General features: G+C 42.1%; 1 protein-coding gene across 2 annotated transcripts in view; it reads right to left on the bottom strand.

Annotated features, from left to right (window-relative positions):
• The window catches only part of syne3 (spectrin repeat containing, nuclear envelope family member 3), a 58,797-nt gene that overhangs the window by 32,673 nt on the left and 3,830 nt on the right, over window positions 1–22,294 (bottom strand). For both annotated transcript variants that reach the window (XM_030724971.1, XM_030724970.1), the window contains exons 3-7: window positions 21,767–21,939; window positions 20,154–20,463; window positions 17,265–17,420; window positions 14,814–15,173; window positions 3,256–3,392 (exon numbers count right to left, since the gene is read on the bottom strand). In XM_030724971.1, the coding sequence (XP_030580831.1) occupies window positions 3,256–3,392; window positions 14,814–15,173; window positions 17,265–17,420; window positions 20,154–20,463; window positions 21,767–21,939 (1,136 nt within the window). The remainder of the gene's footprint in view (window positions 1–3,255; window positions 3,393–14,813; window positions 15,174–17,264; window positions 17,421–20,153; window positions 20,464–21,766; window positions 21,940–22,294) is intronic.

The raw sequence follows: 22,294 nt of genomic DNA on the forward strand, positions 1-22,294 counted from the left end.
GAGTATAAACAAAGTAAATAAGCTGAATGAGAAACAGTGCATTATGTGAACCCCCCAGCAGACTAGGCCTATAGCAGCATAACTAAGGGATGGTTCAGGGTCACCTGATCCAGCCCTAACTATAAGCTTTATCATAAAGGAAAGTTTTAAGCCTAATCTTAAAAATAGAGAGGGTGTCTGTCTCCTGAATCCAAGCTGGGAGCTGGTTCCACAGAAGAGGCGCCTGAAAGCTGAAGGCTCTGCCTCCCATTCTACTCTTAAGTATCCGAGGAACCACAAGTAAGCCAGCAGTCTGAGAGCGAAGTGCTCTATTGGGGTGTACCAGGAGAAACCCAGGACCCACTGCACCACTGAAATGCATCCAACAATTTCATTTCAATACGTGATGGCAATGAGGGTGCTGTTGCGTAGTCTGTAGAGGTCTGGGTGTCCCTCCATGGATATGCCTCCCCAGACAAGTACTGACTCACCACCAAACCGGTCATGCTGAATGATGTTAAAGGTAGCATAACATTCTCCACATCTTTTCCAGATCCTTTAATGTCTGTCAAATGTGCTCTATGGCAAATGCCAATCAGATTTCACAATGCCAGGCAGTACGCACAGAGCCCACTGGAGGACAACGAGCACTCAGGCCTCCCTCATGAAATCTGTTTTTGATTGCTTAGACAGAGACATTCACATCAGTGGCTGCTGGAGGTCATTTTGTAGGGCTCTGGCAGTGCTCATCCTGTTCCTCCTTGGTGCTCATCATGTTCCTGCTTGCACAAAGAGCAGATTCCAGTCCTAATAATGAGTTAAGGACCTTCTACAGCCCTGTCCAGTCTCCTCCACTAACTGCCTGTCTCCTGGAATCTCCACCATGTTCCTGAGACTGTGCTGGGAGACACAGCAAACCTTCTGGCAACGACATGTATTGATGTGCCATCCTGGAAGAGTTGCACTACCTGCGCAACCTCTGTAGGGTCCAGGTACCAGTAGTACCACTGACTAGAGGTGTGCGATATTGATAAAAAACAATATCTCGATATTTTCTGTCAGGAGGACTCCCCCTACATTATAGCAAAAAAACAAAACAAAACAAAAACAAAAAAAACAAACAAACAGAAAAAAACAAACAGAAAATACACACCTCCATCTGGTCAGAAACCCACTTTTTGGTCAACTGCGTCAACGTATTATCCGAGGTTCCAAACAGGTGAGCTCCAAGAACGATGCTAGGTTATGTTGCAGTGATTGTAACATACCTACTTTAACTTAAAGGATGTCGGGGTCACGGAGGGGATAGAGTTTGTTGAGTGTGTGTTTTGCCAGACACCTGATTTAATTTTGTCTTGGTTCCCAAAACTATTCATATTCCTCATTCTCGTTGAAGATGGAACAGTTTAGTTGTCGAGCTATGCGCTTTCTTACAAAGTCTGCAAACTGCCGTCTTTTGATCAATGTCAGTCTTTTCAAATCCAAACCACCTCCTCGTCTAGGAATTAAATCTGAGGGGCTCGACACACGGGGAGCGACGTCGCTCATTCTCCATTAATTTCCTGTGGAACTTGTGCGATGAGGCCACAATTGCTTTGCTCAGTGCTTTACAAGTCAAAACAAAAGGATTCTGAATGAGCACACGTTTCCAGACTGGTTATTATTGGCTCTGGAAAACCCCTGTCGTTGCCCGTTAACCGGCAGTGTCCTGTCCTCCAGGATGTAGTGCATTTTATATGAAAGGCTAGACCCTCCCATTTTGATTGACACCTCATTCGGCCATCCAGGGGGTGTCACGTAGCGTTTCGGTTGATTTTGGTGCAGCCAATTACATGATTGGCCGAACGAGGTGTCAATCAAAATACGAGGGTCTAGCCTGCCATATAAAATGCACTGCATCCGCCTCGTAAGCGGAATGGATGCAGTGCATTTTACGTGGCTGTCCTCGGTCTCTGAGGGGAGAGAAGCTAGAGATTTGAGGCGCCAGCACAGCACGAACAGTTCAGAAACAATTTGAAATGAGAAAACAAAGCAATTTATTAACTGATTACGTCGTGTTTTAGACTGCTTATTGCTAGCGGATTTATTCTGACCCAAAGTGCAGCCGTGACCGGTTCTGAATGACGGCGCAGAATCTTTTAGTGGTATGCAGTAGCGGACCGTACCGGCTTACTTTCACCCCTGACGATAACCAAATAAAAACTACCTAAAAGGATAAAAACGATGACAAAATTAATTGACACTTCGTCAACGAATGAAAATGAGCCGAAAATGCTTGGCGGGGACGACATCCAATCAGAACTTGTTGAATTTTGTGACAGGGTGGGACAAGTTCGGAAAACATCCAATCAAAGACACGGTTGCACAAATTTGCTCTAAACCTGGGAAGACCAAACTAGCCTGTGATTTGTTTTTACTTCCATAGAACTAAGTGATGTAACCAATGTCAGCAGGGAGAAAGAGAAGAGCCGATGTATGGACACATTTGTCCTTTGATGCTGTGACAAACAAAACGATGTGTAAACCATGTGGGGCGACTATCTCGGGTAAAAATATGACAAATCTTAAACATCTGCAAACCAGTCACCCAGATCTCCATGCAAAGGTCAGCATTTTAATGTCATGCAGGGTAAAGTGTTTTTCCCAGTTTGTGTTTAGAGAAAATCTCCACACCGCGGTGGATTAGCCTTTATAATCTTAGTCCTGAACACTGCCCTGTACCTTTCAGAGGGTCCTGCTGTAAAACGCTCATATTATCTCAGTAAGGTGGTGTTAATGATCAGGTGTGTGGGAAGCAGGTGAAACGCTAATGTTAATATTGTTAATAATATTCCATAACTTTGTTTAATTTTGTGTAAGTGTGTATAATGACTAAATTCAAGGGAACTAAAGAAAAAGCATTTACATTTTACACCCTTTATATTTTAGTCGATTAAATCGACTGTAGATTTAGTCGACTATATTCTTACCATAATTTCGTTGAATAAAACTAAAACTATTCAGATGACTAAATTATGACTAAAACTAAATCAAAATTTGCTGTCAAAATTAACACTGTTCAGGGTTTCATATCTGATCTTTTTTCCTTTTCAAATGAGTTGCATAATTTATTTTTAACAACAGATTCATTATAGCACATGCAATTTTCACGTTCTTCGGTGTATAATAATCTAAGCAAAGTAAAAGCATTCATTTCATTAAATGAGAATTGAACATTTTTGCACCCATCATGATGATGCACAGGATTTTTTTTTTAATAGGCTACCTATTGCATACCTCTGATGTTCTTTAATGACGGCCAGGACATCATTAGAAAGGTGGCGTGAGTCCTCTGAGAACCTGAAGAGCTCCTTGAGCTGAGCCTTGAGCAGTTCCACCTGGGATTCCTCCCCTGCTAGAGTCTTCCTCACATCCTGCAACACACAAACACACAATAAAAACAGAGTTCACACAAAGGCGTACCCTCCCTGGGCTATTATATAATCCTATGCTATCCTATTCTAATTCAGAACATAAATAAAGGTGACCCTGCTAGAGTACATCTAAGAGTACCCAAGAGTACATTTCAGCAGGAGGAAATACACAATATTACTTGCAATATAAAATTAAGTCGACTGGCTGCTGACTAAAAATACCTGTTAAGTTTTTTAATATATTTTTTGATTTTGTTAAAATTTGATGATACATTTTCTAATAGAGAAGATGAAACTGAAGTGCTTCACAGACAGTTTGGACAATCACTGGACTCTTTAGTAGGTACACCCTTCTAGTACCATGTTGGACCCCCCTCCTTTACCTTCAGAAGTACCATAATTCTTCATGGCACAGATTCTAAAAGATGCTGAAAACATCTCCAATCTCCATCTCCAGTCCAATACAGCACTTCGCTCTCAGACCACTGGCTTACTTGTGGTTCCTAGGATAGTTAAGAGTAGAATGGGAGGCAGAGCCTTCAGCTTCAGAGTTTCTTCTGTGGAACCAGCTCCCAGCTTGGATTCAGGAGACAGACACCCTCTCTATTTTTAAAGATTAGGCTTAAAACTTTTCTTTTGGATCAAGCTTATAGTTAGGGCTGGATCAGATGGCTGCATAACATTTGGGACAAACATTTACGGTACCAGCACTGGGTATCAATTAAAACCTTAATAACTAGGCTAACCAACTAGTATGTCTGGCACCGACTACTGACAATAGTGACGATTAGTTGTCTAGTCGTCTAGTCACGCACATCCCTACTTCGGATAAAATAAATTAATACTGCATAACTGGTAAATCACTACAGTAATTTTAATGGCAAAAAATAGCTTTGCAGAGCCCAGACTATCGTTAGCATTACAGCAGCACAAAAGGGTTTGTACCCTTCGGTGTCCGTGTCCAGACAAGGACCCACACACACTCATACGTAAAGGATCAGTTCAGTGGAAACGCAGGCTCACCGGTTCATTGAAACCGACACCAGCACTGGCATGAGCACCGGCACCTCGGTGGTGGAAAAGTAGTATGAGAGGCCAATCGACAACTGATAATGTGTTTTTCTATCGCGGCATGCTTTTACTGGGACTTTCTGTAGCGATAAATGAATTTTGACATACTCTCCAGCACCAAACCATGACAGAACCTGCACAGTGTTTTACAGACAGCTGTAGATGCTCACTGATCTCTCCTGATCTCCTTCACACACATCAATGACAATTTGCACAAAAATGTCCAATTTGTGTTCATCACTCCATAAAACCCTTTGTTAAGGGCCTTTTTTGCACAATTCATAGTTCATTATTAAGTGGCTTAACAGCAAAAAAAGGGACTGGATTGATTTAAATGAATTTAAAAGCAGCCAATGTCCAAAGGACAACTTTGAAAGACCTTTATAAAGCCTGGACAACACTTTAAAAATTACAGTTTCTCCTATAAAGAATATAAAGAAATAATTGTGGCTCAAGCCTTTTGCACATTAAAATTTAAAGAAATTCATAGCATAAACTAAAATACTAAATTGTAACATGACAGAAAAAAAATGTAGGGCATCCCAGCAAACAATGAAAAATTCAGTTCTCCCAGTAACAGACACAGTCGGCTTTTGGCTCTGTAGCACGAGGAAGTCTGTGTGCAAGTTTTTTTCTTTATCTCATGTTCTTTTAAATTGAATATATTTATTGTACTAAATAGAACTGGATGAACAAAGAAATGTGGGTTGAAAATAGTTTTGGTGATTTGCAGAGTATCTTGAAGTGTAAAATGTTAGAATGGTCATATTGACTGAAGTTTTATCCATGCATTTTACATTTTCAAAACGTAACTTTGATTAAGGTTTTATATTTCAGCAGGAGAAAATATTTAAGCACAAACCCATCAAAACAATTAGAAACTATCCAAATTAAAAGCTTTTGTCAAGAAAGCACCATCTCTTGGTGACACTGACTTGTTTATAGTGGAAAATAGATACACCCCCAGAGAAGGAGGGGGTGCCTCTCAGCGGCTGGTAACTGGCTAACAGCCGGCTGGGAGAGGCCATCTTAAGTTGCTGTATCTGTATGTTTCCGTCCATCTGACTCTGCCAGGTTGCCCCTCGGACTGTCCAGGAGCTTAGTGATGCCCCGGTCACCTCATTAGGAGCATACCGCAACATCATCAGGAATGCATAATGTGCATGCATACAAACTACGGAGTACCATTTTGAGTTGGTGCAATGACATTTCAGCAAAACAGCCACCCGCATCATTTTTTCACTCTGACATTTGGAATGTCTTTGAATTTAGCTCTCTGTAGGATGATAATTTTCATTTCACCATGTGGCAGCCCTTCATTTGTAACACATTACCCAGTCGCTATCATAAAGATTAAGAACTGGGTTTTAAAAATATGTTATTGATAGATCTGAGATCTGTATTTATTATGTTAATCCTTTCTCGTGACCTTTAGAAACGGTTTGTGCTATTTGCATAAATGAGTGAAGCCATTTCTTTAACAGATAGCGATGCCATGTATTTCAAAGGGATTTCTGGAGCTAAACATAATACAGGAAACAGCCACATCCAGCTTGTAATGCTCAGAAAATATTGTGTGTTCTTTTCTATTTTTTGAAGGACGTACTGACTACACTTTTCACTTCAAAAAAATATTCAAGTTGTCCAAGGTTGCCCAAATATTTGTAAAACTGCTTCAAATATCCAACAGTTGACACATAATTGTGAAAGTTTTTTCTTACAACTTCCTGGAGCAAAAAAAAAAAAAAAAAAAACTTTTAAAAATCTGTAAGTTCCTGTCTTTAAGAAGGCATTTCTTTCATTACCACAGCAAGAAAAGCATATCCAATATGCAGATGAACACAGGTTGCTATTACCCATTATAAATCTTTAACTATAAGTGAAAACAGATTGCCTCACGATGAGGTGACAGACCAGCTGTACTACAGCCGATGAGTACACTAGTTCATTTAACATTCCAGTCACACCTACAAGATCAGAAGCCACTGCAGAGGTACTGCGCTCATCTGCAAAAACCTGTCAGCACATTTGCCCTTTATGCTACAAAAACATGCGGAGAAAAACACATGAAAGCCAAATTCTACACTGGAAAACCTAATGCTTATTCCTATCCGCTACATAATGAAGGAGGACTGCTGATCGATCCAGAGCCAGCTATGGGTTGCCTACAAAGAGCCGAATAAATCCGGTGTATGTCTCTCTGTGTGCGAGGAACACAAATAGAATCAATAATCTGACTCTACCACACCTCTCTGAGGAATCCTGTCACTCCCATCAAGTGATAAAGCAGCTTTACCAACATTTCCAGCGTGCCAGCCATGTTAGGCATGTAAAATATTCTATGATTCATAAAGAACTGACAGAAAAAATCTAGTTAAGAAGCATATTGTAACTGACAAGATGCCAATGAGAGAAGCCATGACAATCACAAATAATCAAAGGTATCCATATAAGACAATGGAGAACACTAAAAACAGAAGACACGGAAAGGAACGCTGCCAAGAAATGAAACAAAAAAATGGAAATACTGAAACAAAGAGGACCTCAGTATCAAAGACTGCCCAAAGTTGTATCCAAGCATCCAAACTCTCATGAAACTAAAGAGTCTATGGCATAGAAACTGAAGACTTAACAGTATTCCCTGAAAGCCCCGTCCTGTCTGATCATGTCTTAGTAACATTTACTTTACTGGATTACACAGCGTGGGCAGCACAGTGGCGTGGTGGTTAGCACTGCTGCCTCACAGTAAGAATAATATCTAGAAGGTCTGGGTTCGATTCCACCTTGGCCCAGGCCTCTCGCTGTGTGGAGTTTGCATGTTCTCCCCATGTCTGCGTGGATTTCCTCCCACAGTCCAAAGACATGCACTTACTGGGGTTAAGTTAATTAGCAACTCTAAATTGCCCATAGTTGTGAATGTTGTCTGTCTCTCTGTGTTGGCCCTGTGACAGGCTGGTGACCTGTACAGGGTGTACCCTGCCTCTTGTCCTGTGGCAGCTGGGATAGGCTCCAGCCACTAGACTGTTCAAAGAAGTCTTTCCAATTATTGATGCTTCAATCTTAAAAATGATCAATCTGTCTTTATTAGTTGGCTATGTACCACAGGCCTTCAAGGTGGCTGTAATTAAACTGCTACTTAAAAAGCCATCACTGACCCAGCTGTCTTAGCTAATTATAGGCCAATCTCCAACCTTCCTTTTCTCCCAAAGTGTAACAGGGAGGGTTTTAGGACCCAGGGGATAGCAGGGAGAGTATAAAAGGGGAAGTAGCAGTGGCTGCTGACCTTTCTTCTCTGTGCTGACCTGGAAGTGCTGACAGATGAGTAGCTGCAGTATGGCAGTTGGAAACTTAAATTGCTTTGGCTGATAGCATGAGTATTGCTCATACTTTATTTACTCTTAGGAGTGTGAAAAATAAGAGAGGTGGAGGATTTGGGTGTCACTCGTATACCATGGGAATATGCTGTCCACCATAACAATTAAGTTATGAACAGAATAATTCTAGCTGTTGAACTGAGTAACATGGACGGGGTGATATTTATTTTGTGGTTTCCTTGCAGCTATTGTAGTGCAAAACATCGTCTGGGGTGGCAAACTTATGTCGTGTAAGGTATGACATTTCTGTGTAATGTTTCAAAGAACTAAATGGGGTTAAGCACATACACTGACATGTAATGAAAGTGTATGTTTTGCAGAACACTGGACCCAGGCACATTGTCACTGTCTCTTTTTCTTTTTTTGTTTTGCTTGTTATTTTTGATTTGGTTTGTTTTGTTCCCTCCTCCCATTTGTATTGCTGCTCCTCTCTAGTTGGGTTTTAGCTGGTTTTAGCCTGCTATTTTATCTGTGTTATGTATATGGTTGTGGTACAGTACCATCGGGCAATGTGCAATCCCTGAGTGGAGGCTGCTAACTGTTAAGAAGCTGATCTTTTAAAGGTGTGTGCATACTAACTTGTTGTGTATAATAGTGGTTGCAGTGTGCCAGTTAGTTTTAGCAAGACACGTAGTGCATGCAGTGTCCTTGTGGGGTTGTATTTATAGTAGATTGGTTTTTAGGCATCCTTTTTTACACCTCCTGTTGGGAAGATTGAGTTGTTGCTCTCAGGTACTTGCTACTTGCCTGGTTTGGTACACCACTGCAAGTACTTATAAGTTGTTAAGAGTCAGTGCCAGAGTTTGTTTATTTTTTTATTATATATTATTTTAAACAATAACCTGTTAACTGGCCGCTCCAAAATCACCAAAAACACCTGAAAAAGCATACCCAAATTAAATCAGCTGCTGTTCCTGAACACTTTGAAGTACATGGTTGGTCTCTTTGTGAAGAAGACAACCTATATTTTTCATTTTTGCAGTCAAAAATGCTGTAACTGTAATGAGTATGTAGCTATTAAGTTTGGAACACAGAAAAATTAGACAATTTTTGCCTCGCCTAGATTTTTCCTGTTTTTTATATAACTGAGTGTAGAAGGTATGGACTGAAAAATATAATGAAGCTGTAGAATGAAGTCGTTTAACTGTGTATTTCAAATTTATATTTTGTGTAAGTGTGTATAATGACTTATAAATTTACAAGATAGCATAAAAACCTACTGTTTTGTAAAGGTTTTTGTGTGTTGATCTCAGGCGTGGTCTCACATGTGCCATTTGGAGACTCCAAGAGGCACATGTGAGCAGCCTTTGTTATACAGATTTCAAATGGCTATAACTCCTCAATGCTTCAACATGCAGTCATCAATGAGGGCTCTAATCAAAGATACTACCCTGAGGAATCCTCTGCTATACACAAAGTTACTGATAATGTGAATTAATTATAAGTATAGACATATAAATCAGAGGTTGCCCTAATTTGTAAAAGAAGGAAAATGTTAGGCCTTCATTTACAAAAACCCCAGTCTATTTTCAGTGATTCCTTCACACACACAAAATAAATAAACTGCATATTGATCAACAGTTACAGTGAATGTAAACACTACATATACACATAAAAAAAACCCACAGTCCTTCCAATTGTCCTGATACATCCTACAACCTCCTCCCAAACAATTACCCCCACCCCCAAACACAGAGGAACCCAAAGCCCACCACAAAGTGAATATCATGAATATCAATAAACATTGCCCTTAGCCATTGTGTAACCGCCGTGAAAGCCCATCGAGACATACATATTTACATCTAAATGGAATATAATACGAGCACGAGCTGGGAATAAAAACTTAGACTTACTATGAAACGAGTAACAGCTGCTCGTTCGTGTTCATTCCGCAACGATAAAACGGTCAAATCAGCGACAAAGTCCTCTAATAATCCACTCTTGTGAGTCACTTTGTCACTTCGTTGTAGAAAAATAGCTTGTTTTGAGATATTTATACAATCCGTTATTGAGAAAAAGTACTGTAAACACTCTCGAGTCACTACGGGGCACAGAGTCTTACTTCGGGCTTGACTTTGCAATACGCACTCATTGTGCAGCAACTTTGTGGGTCCATGTGAAAACACACCCCAAGATGCCATATACCCATGTGTCAGGAATTTTATTGGCTATACATCTGTGGTTTTAGAATTTGGGTTCGATTGAAGAGTATTTGGGGCATGTCCAGAAAATCACATGACGCTGTCTGGTTATTATTGGCTCTGGAAAACCCATTTCACAACATGATTGGACAAATGACGTGTCAATCCAATTCGGAGGGTCTAGTCTGTCATATAAAAGCATCGTAAGAGCAGACTGCAGTGTTACTGTGACGGTATGAGGCTTCAAAGTCGGTAAGCACCACAAACTGCCAGTTAACAGGATAAAGCCTTGTTTATTTCCTGAGACACACCTCTTGTCCTGTTGATTCTGGACTTATTCCAGCATCATTGTATTTAGGGGTCGCATCAGTAGAGTCAAGGCTTTAATTGCCACGGTGCTTCTCTTTTGAACCCCTACATTTTTGGCATTGTCGGCAGGATTCAGAGATCGGATCAGCTTGATGCATATTTTTTTTTCCTCTTTCTTTTTTAGTTTGTTTGGCCCTGTTGGTTTTAGTTTAGCATATTGTGTGGAGAGGTTGGAGCAGGGGAAGAGAGGTAAGGGGACAGTGACATATCATCAGTGACAGAGGAGCCAAGGATTGGTTAGACCACCTGCTTTAACAATGGGTGACATACAGGCTCTCTTGGAGCAGCTGCAGCAGCTTAAAGCAGACAATGTTTACGTATATGCATCTCGTGAGCGTAAATGTCCTAGGTTTACTGGGAAATTGTCAGTGGACCTGCTAACAGTCGAGCACTGGGTGGAAGAGCTGCGTAGATGTCTGGAAATCCGTCATATGTCAAGAGCTGAACAAGTGATGTCTGTCTTGAAGACCATGGAGAGGCTCGTCCTGGATCAGCTCCGGCCCATTGTCCAGTCATTTCTGGACCCCCTCCAGTTCGCCTACCAGCCCCGCCTGGGAGTTGAGGATGCCATTATCTACCTGCTAAACCGAGTCTACGCTCACCTGGATAAGCCGGCCAGCACTGTGAGGGTCATGTTCTTTGACTTCTCAAGTGCATTCAACACCATTCAGCCTGCTCTTCTGGGTGATAAGTTGACAGCGATGCAGGTAGATGTCCCCCTTGTGTCCTGGATTGTTGACTACCTGACTGGCAGACCACAGTATGTACGGCTGCAGCACTGTGTGTCTGACAGAGTAGTTAGCAACACTGGAGCCCCACAAGGGACTGTCCTCTCTCCCTTCCTCTTCACCCTCTACACCACAGACTTCAGCTACTGCTCAGAGACCTGCCATCTTCAAAAGTTTTCTGATGACTCTGCAATAGTTGGATGTATCAGCAGGGGTGATGAGGATGAGTACAGGAGGACAGTGAAGGACTTTGTCACATGGTGCAAGCGGAACCATCTAGAGCTCAACGTGACAAAGACAAAGGAACTGGTGGTGGACTTGAGGAAAGACAAGGCACCGGTGGCCCCTATGTCCATCGGAGGGGTCAGTGTGGACACCGTTGAGGACTACAAATATCTGGGAGTACACATTGACAACAAACTGGACTGGGCTAAGAACACTGATGCCCTATACAGGAAGGGCCAAAGTCGCCTCTATTTTCTGAGACGCCTGAGGTCCTTCAACATCTGCCGGACTATGCTCAGGATCTTCTATGAGTCTGTGGTGGCGAGTGCCATCCTCTATGCTGTTGCATGCTGGGGCAGCAGACTGAGGGCGGCAGACGCCAACAGACTCAATAAACTGATCCACAAAGCCAGTGATGTGGTGGGAGTGGAGCTGGATTCGCTTATGGCAGTGTCGGAGAGGAGGATGCTGTCTAAGCTGCAGGCCATTATGAACAATGGCTCCCACCCACTCTACAACACAGTGATGGGACACAGGAGCACATTCAGTGCAAGACTCATCCCACCAAAATGCACCACAGAGCGCCACAGGAGGTCATTTCTACCTGTGGCCATCAGACTCTATAACTCCTCCCTTAATAGGTGACATTGTGGTTCATCAGTGTCATTCACTTATCAGTATTCAATTGTACATAAAATTGTTTAAATTTCCATATACATTGTACATACACTATATACATTGTACATTGTACATACACTTATACATTGTACAAAAAAGGACTGTGCATATATATATAATGACACCTATTTAAAAATTTTTGCACTCACAATTCTCATATGTGTATAGATTTAGATGTGTATATAGTCAAAATATCTCTTTAGTCTTTATACTTTTATGCCTTTAGTGTATGTTATTGTGTTTTAGGTTTACTCGTTTAAATGAAACGGTTGCAGCTGTAACAGTAGTAATTTCCCTTTGGGATCAATAAAGTATTCTGACTGACTGACTGACTGACTGTAATGGCTCATCTTGATGGCAGTGCTAAAGCTGAGGTCCATTTTCATCCTAGTATTAGCTGGGATACTCCAGAAAAGATTTTTACCATTTTGATTGAAAACTATAGCTGTACTCAGTCTTATGTAACTGCTCAGCTACAGATTTTTCAGCGTACTCAGCGAGAAGGGGAATCCTTGCGGGAGTATTCTCATGCTCTTAAGTCCCTAATGGACATTGTAAAAGGCAAGACACAAGGCGGTATTCCAAATTCTGATGTAGTGCTCAGGGATCAATTTATTGAGCACATTTGTGGTGATATGTTGCGTAGAGAATTCAGACAACGGGTCTTGCAAGCACCAGAGACATCTTTTGTTACCCTGCGAGGTATTGCCCTTCGGTGGGTTGAGTCGAGTAGTAACTAGGTCCCGAGCTTATTTGTGTGACAGAAATTGTCAGGTCATTGATGGCGTTGAGGCTACTGCACACGCTGTCACTGCTAAGCCTAGCGAGGACCTTATGGAGATAAAGGAATGTCTTCGTAAACAACAGGCTCAGTTGGACACAATTATGAAACATATCTCTACCCATTGTATTCAGCCTTCCTACAGTGGAGTGGCTTCAAGCTCCACTTTAAGTAAGTCATTCTGTTTCCAGGCAGATGGCAAGCCAATTTGCCAACAGTGTAGTTGGGTTGGTCACATTGCCAGGTTTTGTAGGGTGAAACTTTCCGAGGGCAAACCTGGTGGTGGGTCTACAACTGAGGGGGAAGTACGCAGCCAGATGGTGGAAGGTGCCTCTGATCTCCAATTATCGGGAAACTAAGGCCCTTTGATGCAGAGAGCCAGGCATCAGGAAGGGGACTGGTACGCTCATCTGAAGTGGTGATGGAGAAGCCCTCTCATTTAATTGGGAGTTGTCCAGTGTTAGAAGTAGGAATGGGGAGCGTTATGGTCCCTTGCCTTCTGGACACTGGTCACCACTATTCGAGAGAGTTTTTTTGAGAAGCACTTTAGGTCACAGGGGGTTGGGCAGTTGAAGGAATGTGGATAGTTACACCTTCGGGCAGCTAATGGATTGAAAATTCCCTATATAGGCTACATGGAGCTTGAAGTGATTGTTTTTAGGGGGACCTTAAATAAAATGGGGGTGTTGGTGGTAGAGGACCCTCCAGAGGGCATTATGCACCAGCCACAGCAGCTGGTCTCTTAGGGATGAACATCATTAGTCATTGCTACCATCTACTACTGGAACAGTTTGGTCCTGGCCTTTTTGAATCCCCTGTTCTAGAGGGTGCCAGTAAATACTGGAAGGAAACTCTTCATAAGTGTCACCAGATTGAGGCTTTTAATACATTAGGGTACTTGGGTAAAGTTAAGGTCCAGGGTCGAGCTATCTGTATCCCAGCTGGCTCTATGAAATGGATTAGGACCATCTGTATCCCAGCTGGCTCTATGAAATGGATTAGGACCATCTGTCCCTCAGCTAAGAATATCACCCTTCCATCAGTGCTCCTTGAACCTATAACAGGAAATCCACTTCCAGGGGTATTTTGGTGTCCCCAGCCCTCTTGTCTGTTCACCAGGGTTGTGTAGAAATCCCAGTAGTTAATGTGGGAATGGAGGATGTTTGGTTGCCACCCTGTACACAGCTAGGTGAACTACAGGTGGTTGACCCACATTCAGTGGGTGACTCTGTCGTCATTGAGGAGTACTGTTAAATTTGGCTTCATGTATATTTTTCAAGATATTTAGACTCATCCCCCTTTCAGGTGTTTTTTTTTTTTTTGTACAAAAAAATCCCCCAAAACATTTGAACATGAATATCTCAAAAAATTTCCACTGTTCTTTTCTTGTAAAAATGAATCAAGATCTGTAAATCTAATTGTCCCCTTTCAGTACCGCCACTAATGCTAATGGGCAGGTCCCTAGCTAACTGTTAAGATAGTGACCTGTTCTGTTAGCTAATTGCTGAAATTGTCAGCCTGGCGCAACAGCATTGCAGCAAGGCACAGTGCCAAGTGATCAACCGCTGGCTAGAACCCCGTTTAACCTGTCTAAGAGAACACTATCATTCAGGAACAGACAATCCCCTGCCTTTTATTTTGAAAGTTCAGTCAAGTTCAGATCGGCAACTCAAAGTCATGGCCCCCATTTGGAGTCCATTAATCCCTGTAAGTCCTGTATGTCCAGATTTTAATCTATGAATTTTTCAGAGATGGTCGAGTGAAAAAATGATGATTTGAGAAGAAATGACTCCATTACAAACATTACAAATGTTTGATGTGTGCAACATGTGTGGCTGTCAATCATATGCTGGCCACCTAACTGAGACTTTTTTTTTTTTTTTTTAATTGTTTCTATCAGAATTTCTCAGAGGGTATCCAAATCTACAAGCAGAACATTAAAATAACTTCAGTAATTTAATTACAAAAATCCCGGCACAAAAAGTAGCCCGACTTTCCCACATTTACCTACATCTCCACTAGTGTAAAACTGCTGATGTGTTTAATAAACGTACCGTGTATGTCCTCCACTCGCCAACCATTTGCTCTTCAGTGTGGTCAGTGTGCTCCCTGGATTCCTGGGTCTCCTCCAGTTCCTGGTCCAGCCCTTTCAGCAGGTCTCTGAGGCGGCCAATATCTTCTCCCAGCCGCTGGCACCGGGCTGTATACTGGCTGTGAGAGTCCAGACTGGAATGGAGGCCTTCATCTGCCTCACACAGGCCCTGCCTCAGTCTCTGCCAACCCAGCCTCAGCTCCTCTGCCTCTTCTACCACTACTTCCACTCCCCCAGGAGAGGTGTAGGGCCTGAGACTTTCCACCATACCTTCAATATGCTGCAGGGTTTTCTCCTCACAGGCTACACTGTCATCCAGAGCCTGACAAAGGTAAAAGGTGAAACATTATGTGTTGGCTGGTAGGGCTGTAACAGTACAAAGTTCCACGGTTTGGTTCAACTCTGTTTTCGACTCTGTTTTGTATCTGCATTATAATCAATCCAGTCTTTTTGGCCACTTCAAATACATTTATAGAAATGTGATGTTATATTTGCTGTGATTTCTGATGCCCTCTTGGCCAGATCTCTCTTTAAAAGACATTTTTAATGTCAGTGGCTTTTTTTATCCTGATAAATAAAAAAGTCACTTTGCCACAAACTGACTTCAGCTCCTACCTTGTTACAGGAATGTTGTTTCTCGCTCAAAATGACCTGATATCATTAATGAGAGATATGTTTGGCATATGCTTTAGAGATTTTAGGCCATAAAGTCATTTACAACAGTTTAAATACAGATAATCATTTATTGACAAATACTAGAAATCACTCGGCACAACACTGGCTAATCAGCAGCAGCTGGTTATAAGCTAACATTATGCCAGCTAATGTTCTAAAAATCACTCCTTCCCCCTTACATTCTCACATAATATGAGAGTTTACATGCTAAGTGTCTGAGTCACCCACAACATTAGATCCACCTCAAAGACAGTTTCAGCAGCCTGGGCTAACAGCAGCTAACAGCTAACAGCGCTTATCGACAGCAAAGTTCTGGAAATCCTCAACAACTCACTTCAGTATGGCTGTCATCAGACAGAAGTGAGCTTCTCACTCATCGACTCGTTTCAGACTCTCTTCACAAAGTTTTACAGCCTCCTCCAGAATAAACAGACTTCATGAGGTAAACCGTGAGCTTACAATCTGCACTCACTAGATAAAAGCATCTGAGGGGACCTTGGAGTAAAAACGTAAAATATCATAAAATATTGAATTAACACATATATGTTTTTGTGTGGACATGATTAAAATCAGAAGGGTGGCTGGCCTCTCCTATAGAGATGGTGTGAGGAGTCCAATCAGTAACGGCTGCTCCTCCACATTGGAAGGAGCCAGATGAGGTGGTTTGGATATCTGAGTAGGATGCCTCCTGGGTGCCTCTTGGGCGAGGTGTTCCAAGTTTGTCCTACCAGGAGGATCCCCCAGGGCAGACCGAGGACACGTTGGAGAGATTATATCTCTCGGCTGGCCTGGAAATGCCTCTGTGTCGCCCTGCATAAGCTGGAGGAGAGGGAGGTCTGGGTTTCTCTGCTTAGGCTGCTGCCCCCACAACCCAGCCCCAGATAAGGTGAAGGAAATGGATGGAGTAATTTACATCCAAATCCATAAAAATTCTAGGAATAGGTCACTTACAAATCAACATCCTAAATAAGGTTTTCTGACCTCCTGCTGGGCACCACCTATTTTTTGATCACTCTGTAAAAGTCCCATTATGGTGTGTCAGAACGGTGATCCACTGAGTTTCATTTCTGCAGGGCAGCAGATCTGGTGAGTGATCCAGCTGGTGTGGCTAAAAAACAAATTCCTGCATTGTTTAATGAGCTTCTAATGAGCTGGTACACAGCACATTTCTGCCCAATGTTCTCCCTCTCATGCCTGAAGATAATACAGTAGAGCTTTGAGTTGCTAGCCTCACCCTCGGGTATGAATTCACGTGCACAGCCCTGAGAATGATAGAAAGGATAAGCTTGTTCTCACTCCTCACTTGACACGCTGCCTTCAGGCTTGCACACTATGAGCTCTTTTACCTGACAATGACTGACAAAACAGAACTGCTAAAAATAGCTGCTAACCAGCAACCCAGCTCACATCTACAACAAGAATCTAAAGTCTAAGCTAATCTGCAGCGATAAGCTAAAGTCAGAGCAGGTCACCCAGGTCTCATGTAAATACCAGGTGTAACAGTAGCCATCAGTTTTGAGGATATCCTCCCCACAATCAATGAAAATATAAAATAGATGTAGAAGTCAGGATAACATTATAGTTCCATTTCATAATAGAAACCTCTTGAGCAGACTTTTGCAAAACCATAATTTGGAGGCCTTCCCCTAAATTTGAATCCAAATACTTTAAGTCATCCCTGGGATAATCCAGACTATCAGTATTGCAACAACCCCCATTCACTTTCAGTGAGTCTCACTTGAATTGCTTTAAGCTTGTTCTCGGCCGTATCATTCGTCTCCATCAGTTCAGTCAGCTCCTTGGTTTTTGACAGCAGCCAGGACTGGAACCTCTGAACACAGTCTTGGTACATCTGGTGCTCCTCAGAGATCCTCTGAAGCAGTGAAAGACGTTCCTACCACAGCAGGAAAAACAACTCTTGGTCATTTTTAGCATTGCACTGTTCAAAACAAATGAACATCTTTCAGAACATCTCACACCACATTTGGGTATCTGAGTGAGGAGCCTGAATATGAATTTGTATTCTCCTGTGAGACTCTCTGCTGTCTGCTGCATCAACTACAAGAGTCTTCAGAGCATCCAGAAATATAAAAAACACAAAACAAGAAAATTACCAAGAGCTTTCAAGTAAGAAACGCTTCCAGGGAACATTATCGCATTAAAACACAGCTTTATTTAAATCAAATGTTTCCCATTTGTTGTTAAAAATACAGCTTTGCCAGCAGACTGATCTGTTCACCTTATAAAAGCAAAGACGGATGCCAGTGTGTAGGAAAATGTGACTGACATATGAAAGATCTATGTGAAAAGGGAAGAGGAGGAGTTTTCTCATTGTGTGGCTCAGGGAGCAGCAGTACAGCCTGCATGTGTTTGTTCCTGTTGACTAATCCATCAGTATCTTTACTCAAAATGTAAATTATTCAGTCAGTAAACTTGCAGTGCCTGGATCTGCACAGAATAAATATCACCACATATTTCACCCTCAGCTCATGCTCGGTGGTGAAGCTTACTTAGTGGAAGCATAAATGAAGGTGTGAACACAGATTTAAGATGAGAATCCTTCCCATGAATGTTAATTAAGCATTCAGTCATTTGTTGGAAGATACTGCATGCTCCCTTCTATTCCAAAACCCCCCAATACATTAATCCATACACCCAACCAGACTGCCACCCCCACACACACTCATTCCCTCAGTGAGAAAGGAAGTGGTGCTTGAGGGTGGGGCCTCCACCCAACAGGACCTGAGGAGAGTGGGTAAAAGTTCTAGGACATCTCATAGGCGCTCAATCAGATGTTGAATTAGCAAGTCAAATCTTTGGCCTCTTTATAATGTTGCTTGAACCACTTCTAATACGCTTGTGGGTGGGTGCATTGTACTGACAGTAGGAGCCACTGCCGGAGATGGCCATTAAAGATACGCATCAGATAATCAGATATTTTGCCTTGCAAATCAAAGAATGACTCAGAATGATTTCAAGCTAAATTCCAAGAGCCTATGTTTACAGAGCTGCTTGGACTTTACGGTAGTGCAGGCAATACAGTATCTTATTTTTATCTAGGCTTTGCACTGCTGACCTACTAAAGGAAGCAGCAGTAAGACTTCATTGTGATGTAGTGAATGATACCTTTCATTTTCACACTTCTTTAATATTTTTGGTACTGGATAATATTTAATTCAATTAATTATAGTAGCAGCCTTGATGTTGAGCTGTATTCAAATAAATAAATACAATTAATCATCACTGAAACTATTTGTTGATGCTCATTGAGCAGAATGATCTGTTTTATCCAGTTTAGTTGCAACACTCATAATTCAGATCAAACTGAAGTTCTTGTACTCGGCCCCACAAATCTTAGAAACATGGTGTCAAATCAGATACTCTGGATGGCATTACTTTGGCCTCCAGTAACACTGTGAGGAGTCATTTTTGACCAGCATATGTCCTTCAATGGACATATTAAACAAATATGGAGGACTGCTTTTTTGCATTTGGACAGTTAGAAACTTCAAAATGCTGCAGCTAGAGTACTGACAGGGACTAGAAAGAGAGAGCAGATTTCTCCCATATTGGCTTCTCTTCATTGGCTCCCTGTTAAATCTAGAATAGAATTTAAAATTCTTCTCCTCACCTACAAGGTCTTGAATAATCAGGCCCCATCTTATCTCAAAGACCTCATAGTACCATATCACCCCAACAGAGCACTTCTCTCTCAGCCTGCTGGCTTACTTGTGGTTCCTAGGATACTTAAGAGTAGAATGGGAGGCAGAGCCTTCAGCTTTCAGGTCCCTCTTCTGTGGAACCAGCTTCCAGCTTGGATTCAGGAGACAGACACCCTCTCTATTTTTAAGATTAGGCTTAAAACTTTCCTTTTTGATCAAGCTTATAGTTAGGGCTGGATCAGGTGACCCTGAACCATCCCTTAGTTATGCTGCTATAGGCCTAGGCTGCTGGGGGGTTCACATAATGCATGCTTTTCACTCTCTCTGTGTTTATCCACCTCTCATTAGTTATTAATCTCTGTCTCTCTCCCCTCTCAGCAGATGACCCCCCCTCCCTGAGCCTGGTTCTGCTGGAGGTTTCTTCCTGTTAAAAGGGAGTTTTTCCTTCCCACTGTCACCAAGTGCTGCTCATAGGGGGTCGTTTTGACTGTTGGGTTTTCTCTGTATTATTGTTGGGTCTTTACCCACAATACAAAGTGCCTTGAGGCGACTGTTTGTTGTGGTAAATCACAATTCTTTGCTCATTTTGAATTTTATGGGACAACATCTTAAAGTCAAAAAAGGGGCAACAAAAGGCCATCAAATTCAAAAAGACCTCATTTTTTTTCTTCAGCTGGTATATTTTGCCAATTTGCCAGGTTTATATGTTCTATTGTGAATAAAATATGGGTTTATAAGATTTGAAATATATTTTGTTATTTCTATTTTACACAGCATCTCAACTTTTTCAGAAAACTTGGGAAATTCATTTTACTCTGATCAGCGTACTAACAGTCAGAATGGAAACTGATTAAAGAAGAAAAAGAAGAAGCCCCTCTGGCAAACATTCAAAGACACAGCACTGCGTCCTCTATCACATTTTGCCTACAGAGAAGCCCCCTTTAACTCCCTTGCACATGCCTCACCTCAGCTCTGTCTCTGACATCCTGGTAGGCCTCCTGCAGTCCCTCCTGGGCCTGTGGATTCACACTGGGGTCCTGGGTTCTGCTGTGCAGTGCAGCTGCCTCATCCAGCAGCCTCTCCAGCAGTACTGCCTGGCCATGGATATCGCTCACCGCCACCCTCTGCTGGTCCACCTGCCAAAGCTTCTCTTTTACTCCAAGCTGCAGCTCCAGGTCAACATCAAGGCTTCGTCGCTGCTTTGCCAACCACAGCTCAAAGTCCTCGTAGGCCTTCAGGTACTCGGTCCAGTGCAGCCACACCCACTCTATGCGACTGCATTTAAGGGAAAACAACAAAGGCTCGAGTCTCCCTCTGCAGCTTGGATCAGGTCCACGGCTTCAGTGTCTAATTTATAGTTTGTAAGTGATAACTCTACTCTAGCTAAGCACATTCATTTCTATAACTCAAACTAGGCTGCTCTCAAACTTCATTATCAAAAGAAAATTTCTGATTTTTGAAACTGGATCTTAAGTACTGTCCTGAGTAAATAAAATTATTGGGTAATTAGTGCTTGTCATAATTACCCAGGAAGTCATCGGAGACCCTTATATGAATTTCAGCCACCATGTTTAAATACACTGAATGGAACACACACAGACCCTCAGATAGAGCCAGTCCACTGAACCTGCGTGTCTGTGGACAGCAGGAGGAAGCCAGAGTACCCAGGGGCAACAAGCAAAGCTCACACACAAACTCCCCAGCAACCAAGAATGTGCAAACCACAAACCTTCTTGTCATGACAACAACAAACAAACAAATAAATAAATGAAGGCTGATTTACAAATGTTATACAGGGTCAACAAGTGCAAGGTTCAATGCCCTGTCCTAGGTTTTCATAACTACATTAAAGCTTATAGAGCAATAAGAAGCCAAAACAGAAACATTTTAGGTGGCCTTTAAAATTTTAGACCCTCTTTCTAAAGTCCAGAGGGTTAAATGTAATGTAATCTAATCTAATCTAATCTAATCTTTGGTGATGACACTTTCCAGAGAAACGACTGGGAGCAGCGTAAGAGTTCAGTGTGCCCCAGTAACCCTGTTTTTAGCACAGACCTCAGCTCAGCAAAGCAGCACCCTTCCTAAAGCACAGGGCTAACTAAACTACAGCTCCTGCTCTCAGTTCTTACAGAGTGTTATTCAAAAGGTTGATGCATCCCAGCAGAAAAGCCACTACTCTTTATACCATTTTAAATTAAATATAGTGGGACTTGCAAATCACTGCATTTCCTTTTGTTTGTGTTTTTATTTCTCTGTTTCTCATTTCACAGAGCATCTAAAACTCTACTGTAATGGCTCTGAAGAGTAGGCAGTACCACAGCATGATTCTCAAACCATGACATGAATAACATCCGGGTGGATGATGAAAACAGAGCTGTGTGGTTGAAACTGTTAATGCAGGATTGCATGTGTCTCTTTTTAACATCTTCACTGGGTATCAAACAATAACCTGAAAACTGTCAGTGAAGCATTTGAAATGGAAATGATTGAACAGTGTGAGCAGACACGGATGCCCTCAGGCCAAACTAACCACTAACCACATCCTGCACTGAGGCAGCTGCGGAGTGTAGATGAGCACCTGTGACAGTGGGTGATGTAGGTGCAGGTCTCATCCCACAGGCTCTTCAAGTCTTTGAGCTGAGTGTGGGTGCGGCTCTTCAGCTGTTCATCTCCACCCTGCAAAAGGTTCTCCGCAGCCACCAGCACCCTGTCCATCTTCACTCGGCCTTCATCCTCTGACTGCCGGATCTCCTGTATGACATTTACAGGACACAGTATAAAAATATACACCGTTTAGATTAAATAATCAAGAAATAACTCATGGTGTGTATTACTGTCATATATCTGAGTCATATATTCACACATCCAGATCATATCCTGATGCTTCTTACTGCAACAAAGGAGGATGATGATGTCTTTTCTCAGCTGAGATATGGCCAAAAATGTGCATTAAATGGAGTTTCCCCGCCTTAAATTCAAGCAGCTGAACCTGATGGGATCCTGTGTCCCGAATATCAGATCAATCCGTTTTGAGGGAGGTATGATTTTTCTTAATAGCCTTGACAGTTATTTTTTTCATTTTGACACATTAACACTACAATCAGAG

This window comes from Archocentrus centrarchus, unplaced genomic scaffold (genome assembly GCF_007364275.1).
Source record: "Archocentrus centrarchus isolate MPI-CPG fArcCen1 unplaced genomic scaffold, fArcCen1 scaffold_44_ctg1, whole genome shotgun sequence".
Lineage (NCBI taxonomy): Eukaryota > Metazoa > Chordata > Actinopteri > Cichliformes > Cichlidae > Archocentrus > Archocentrus centrarchus.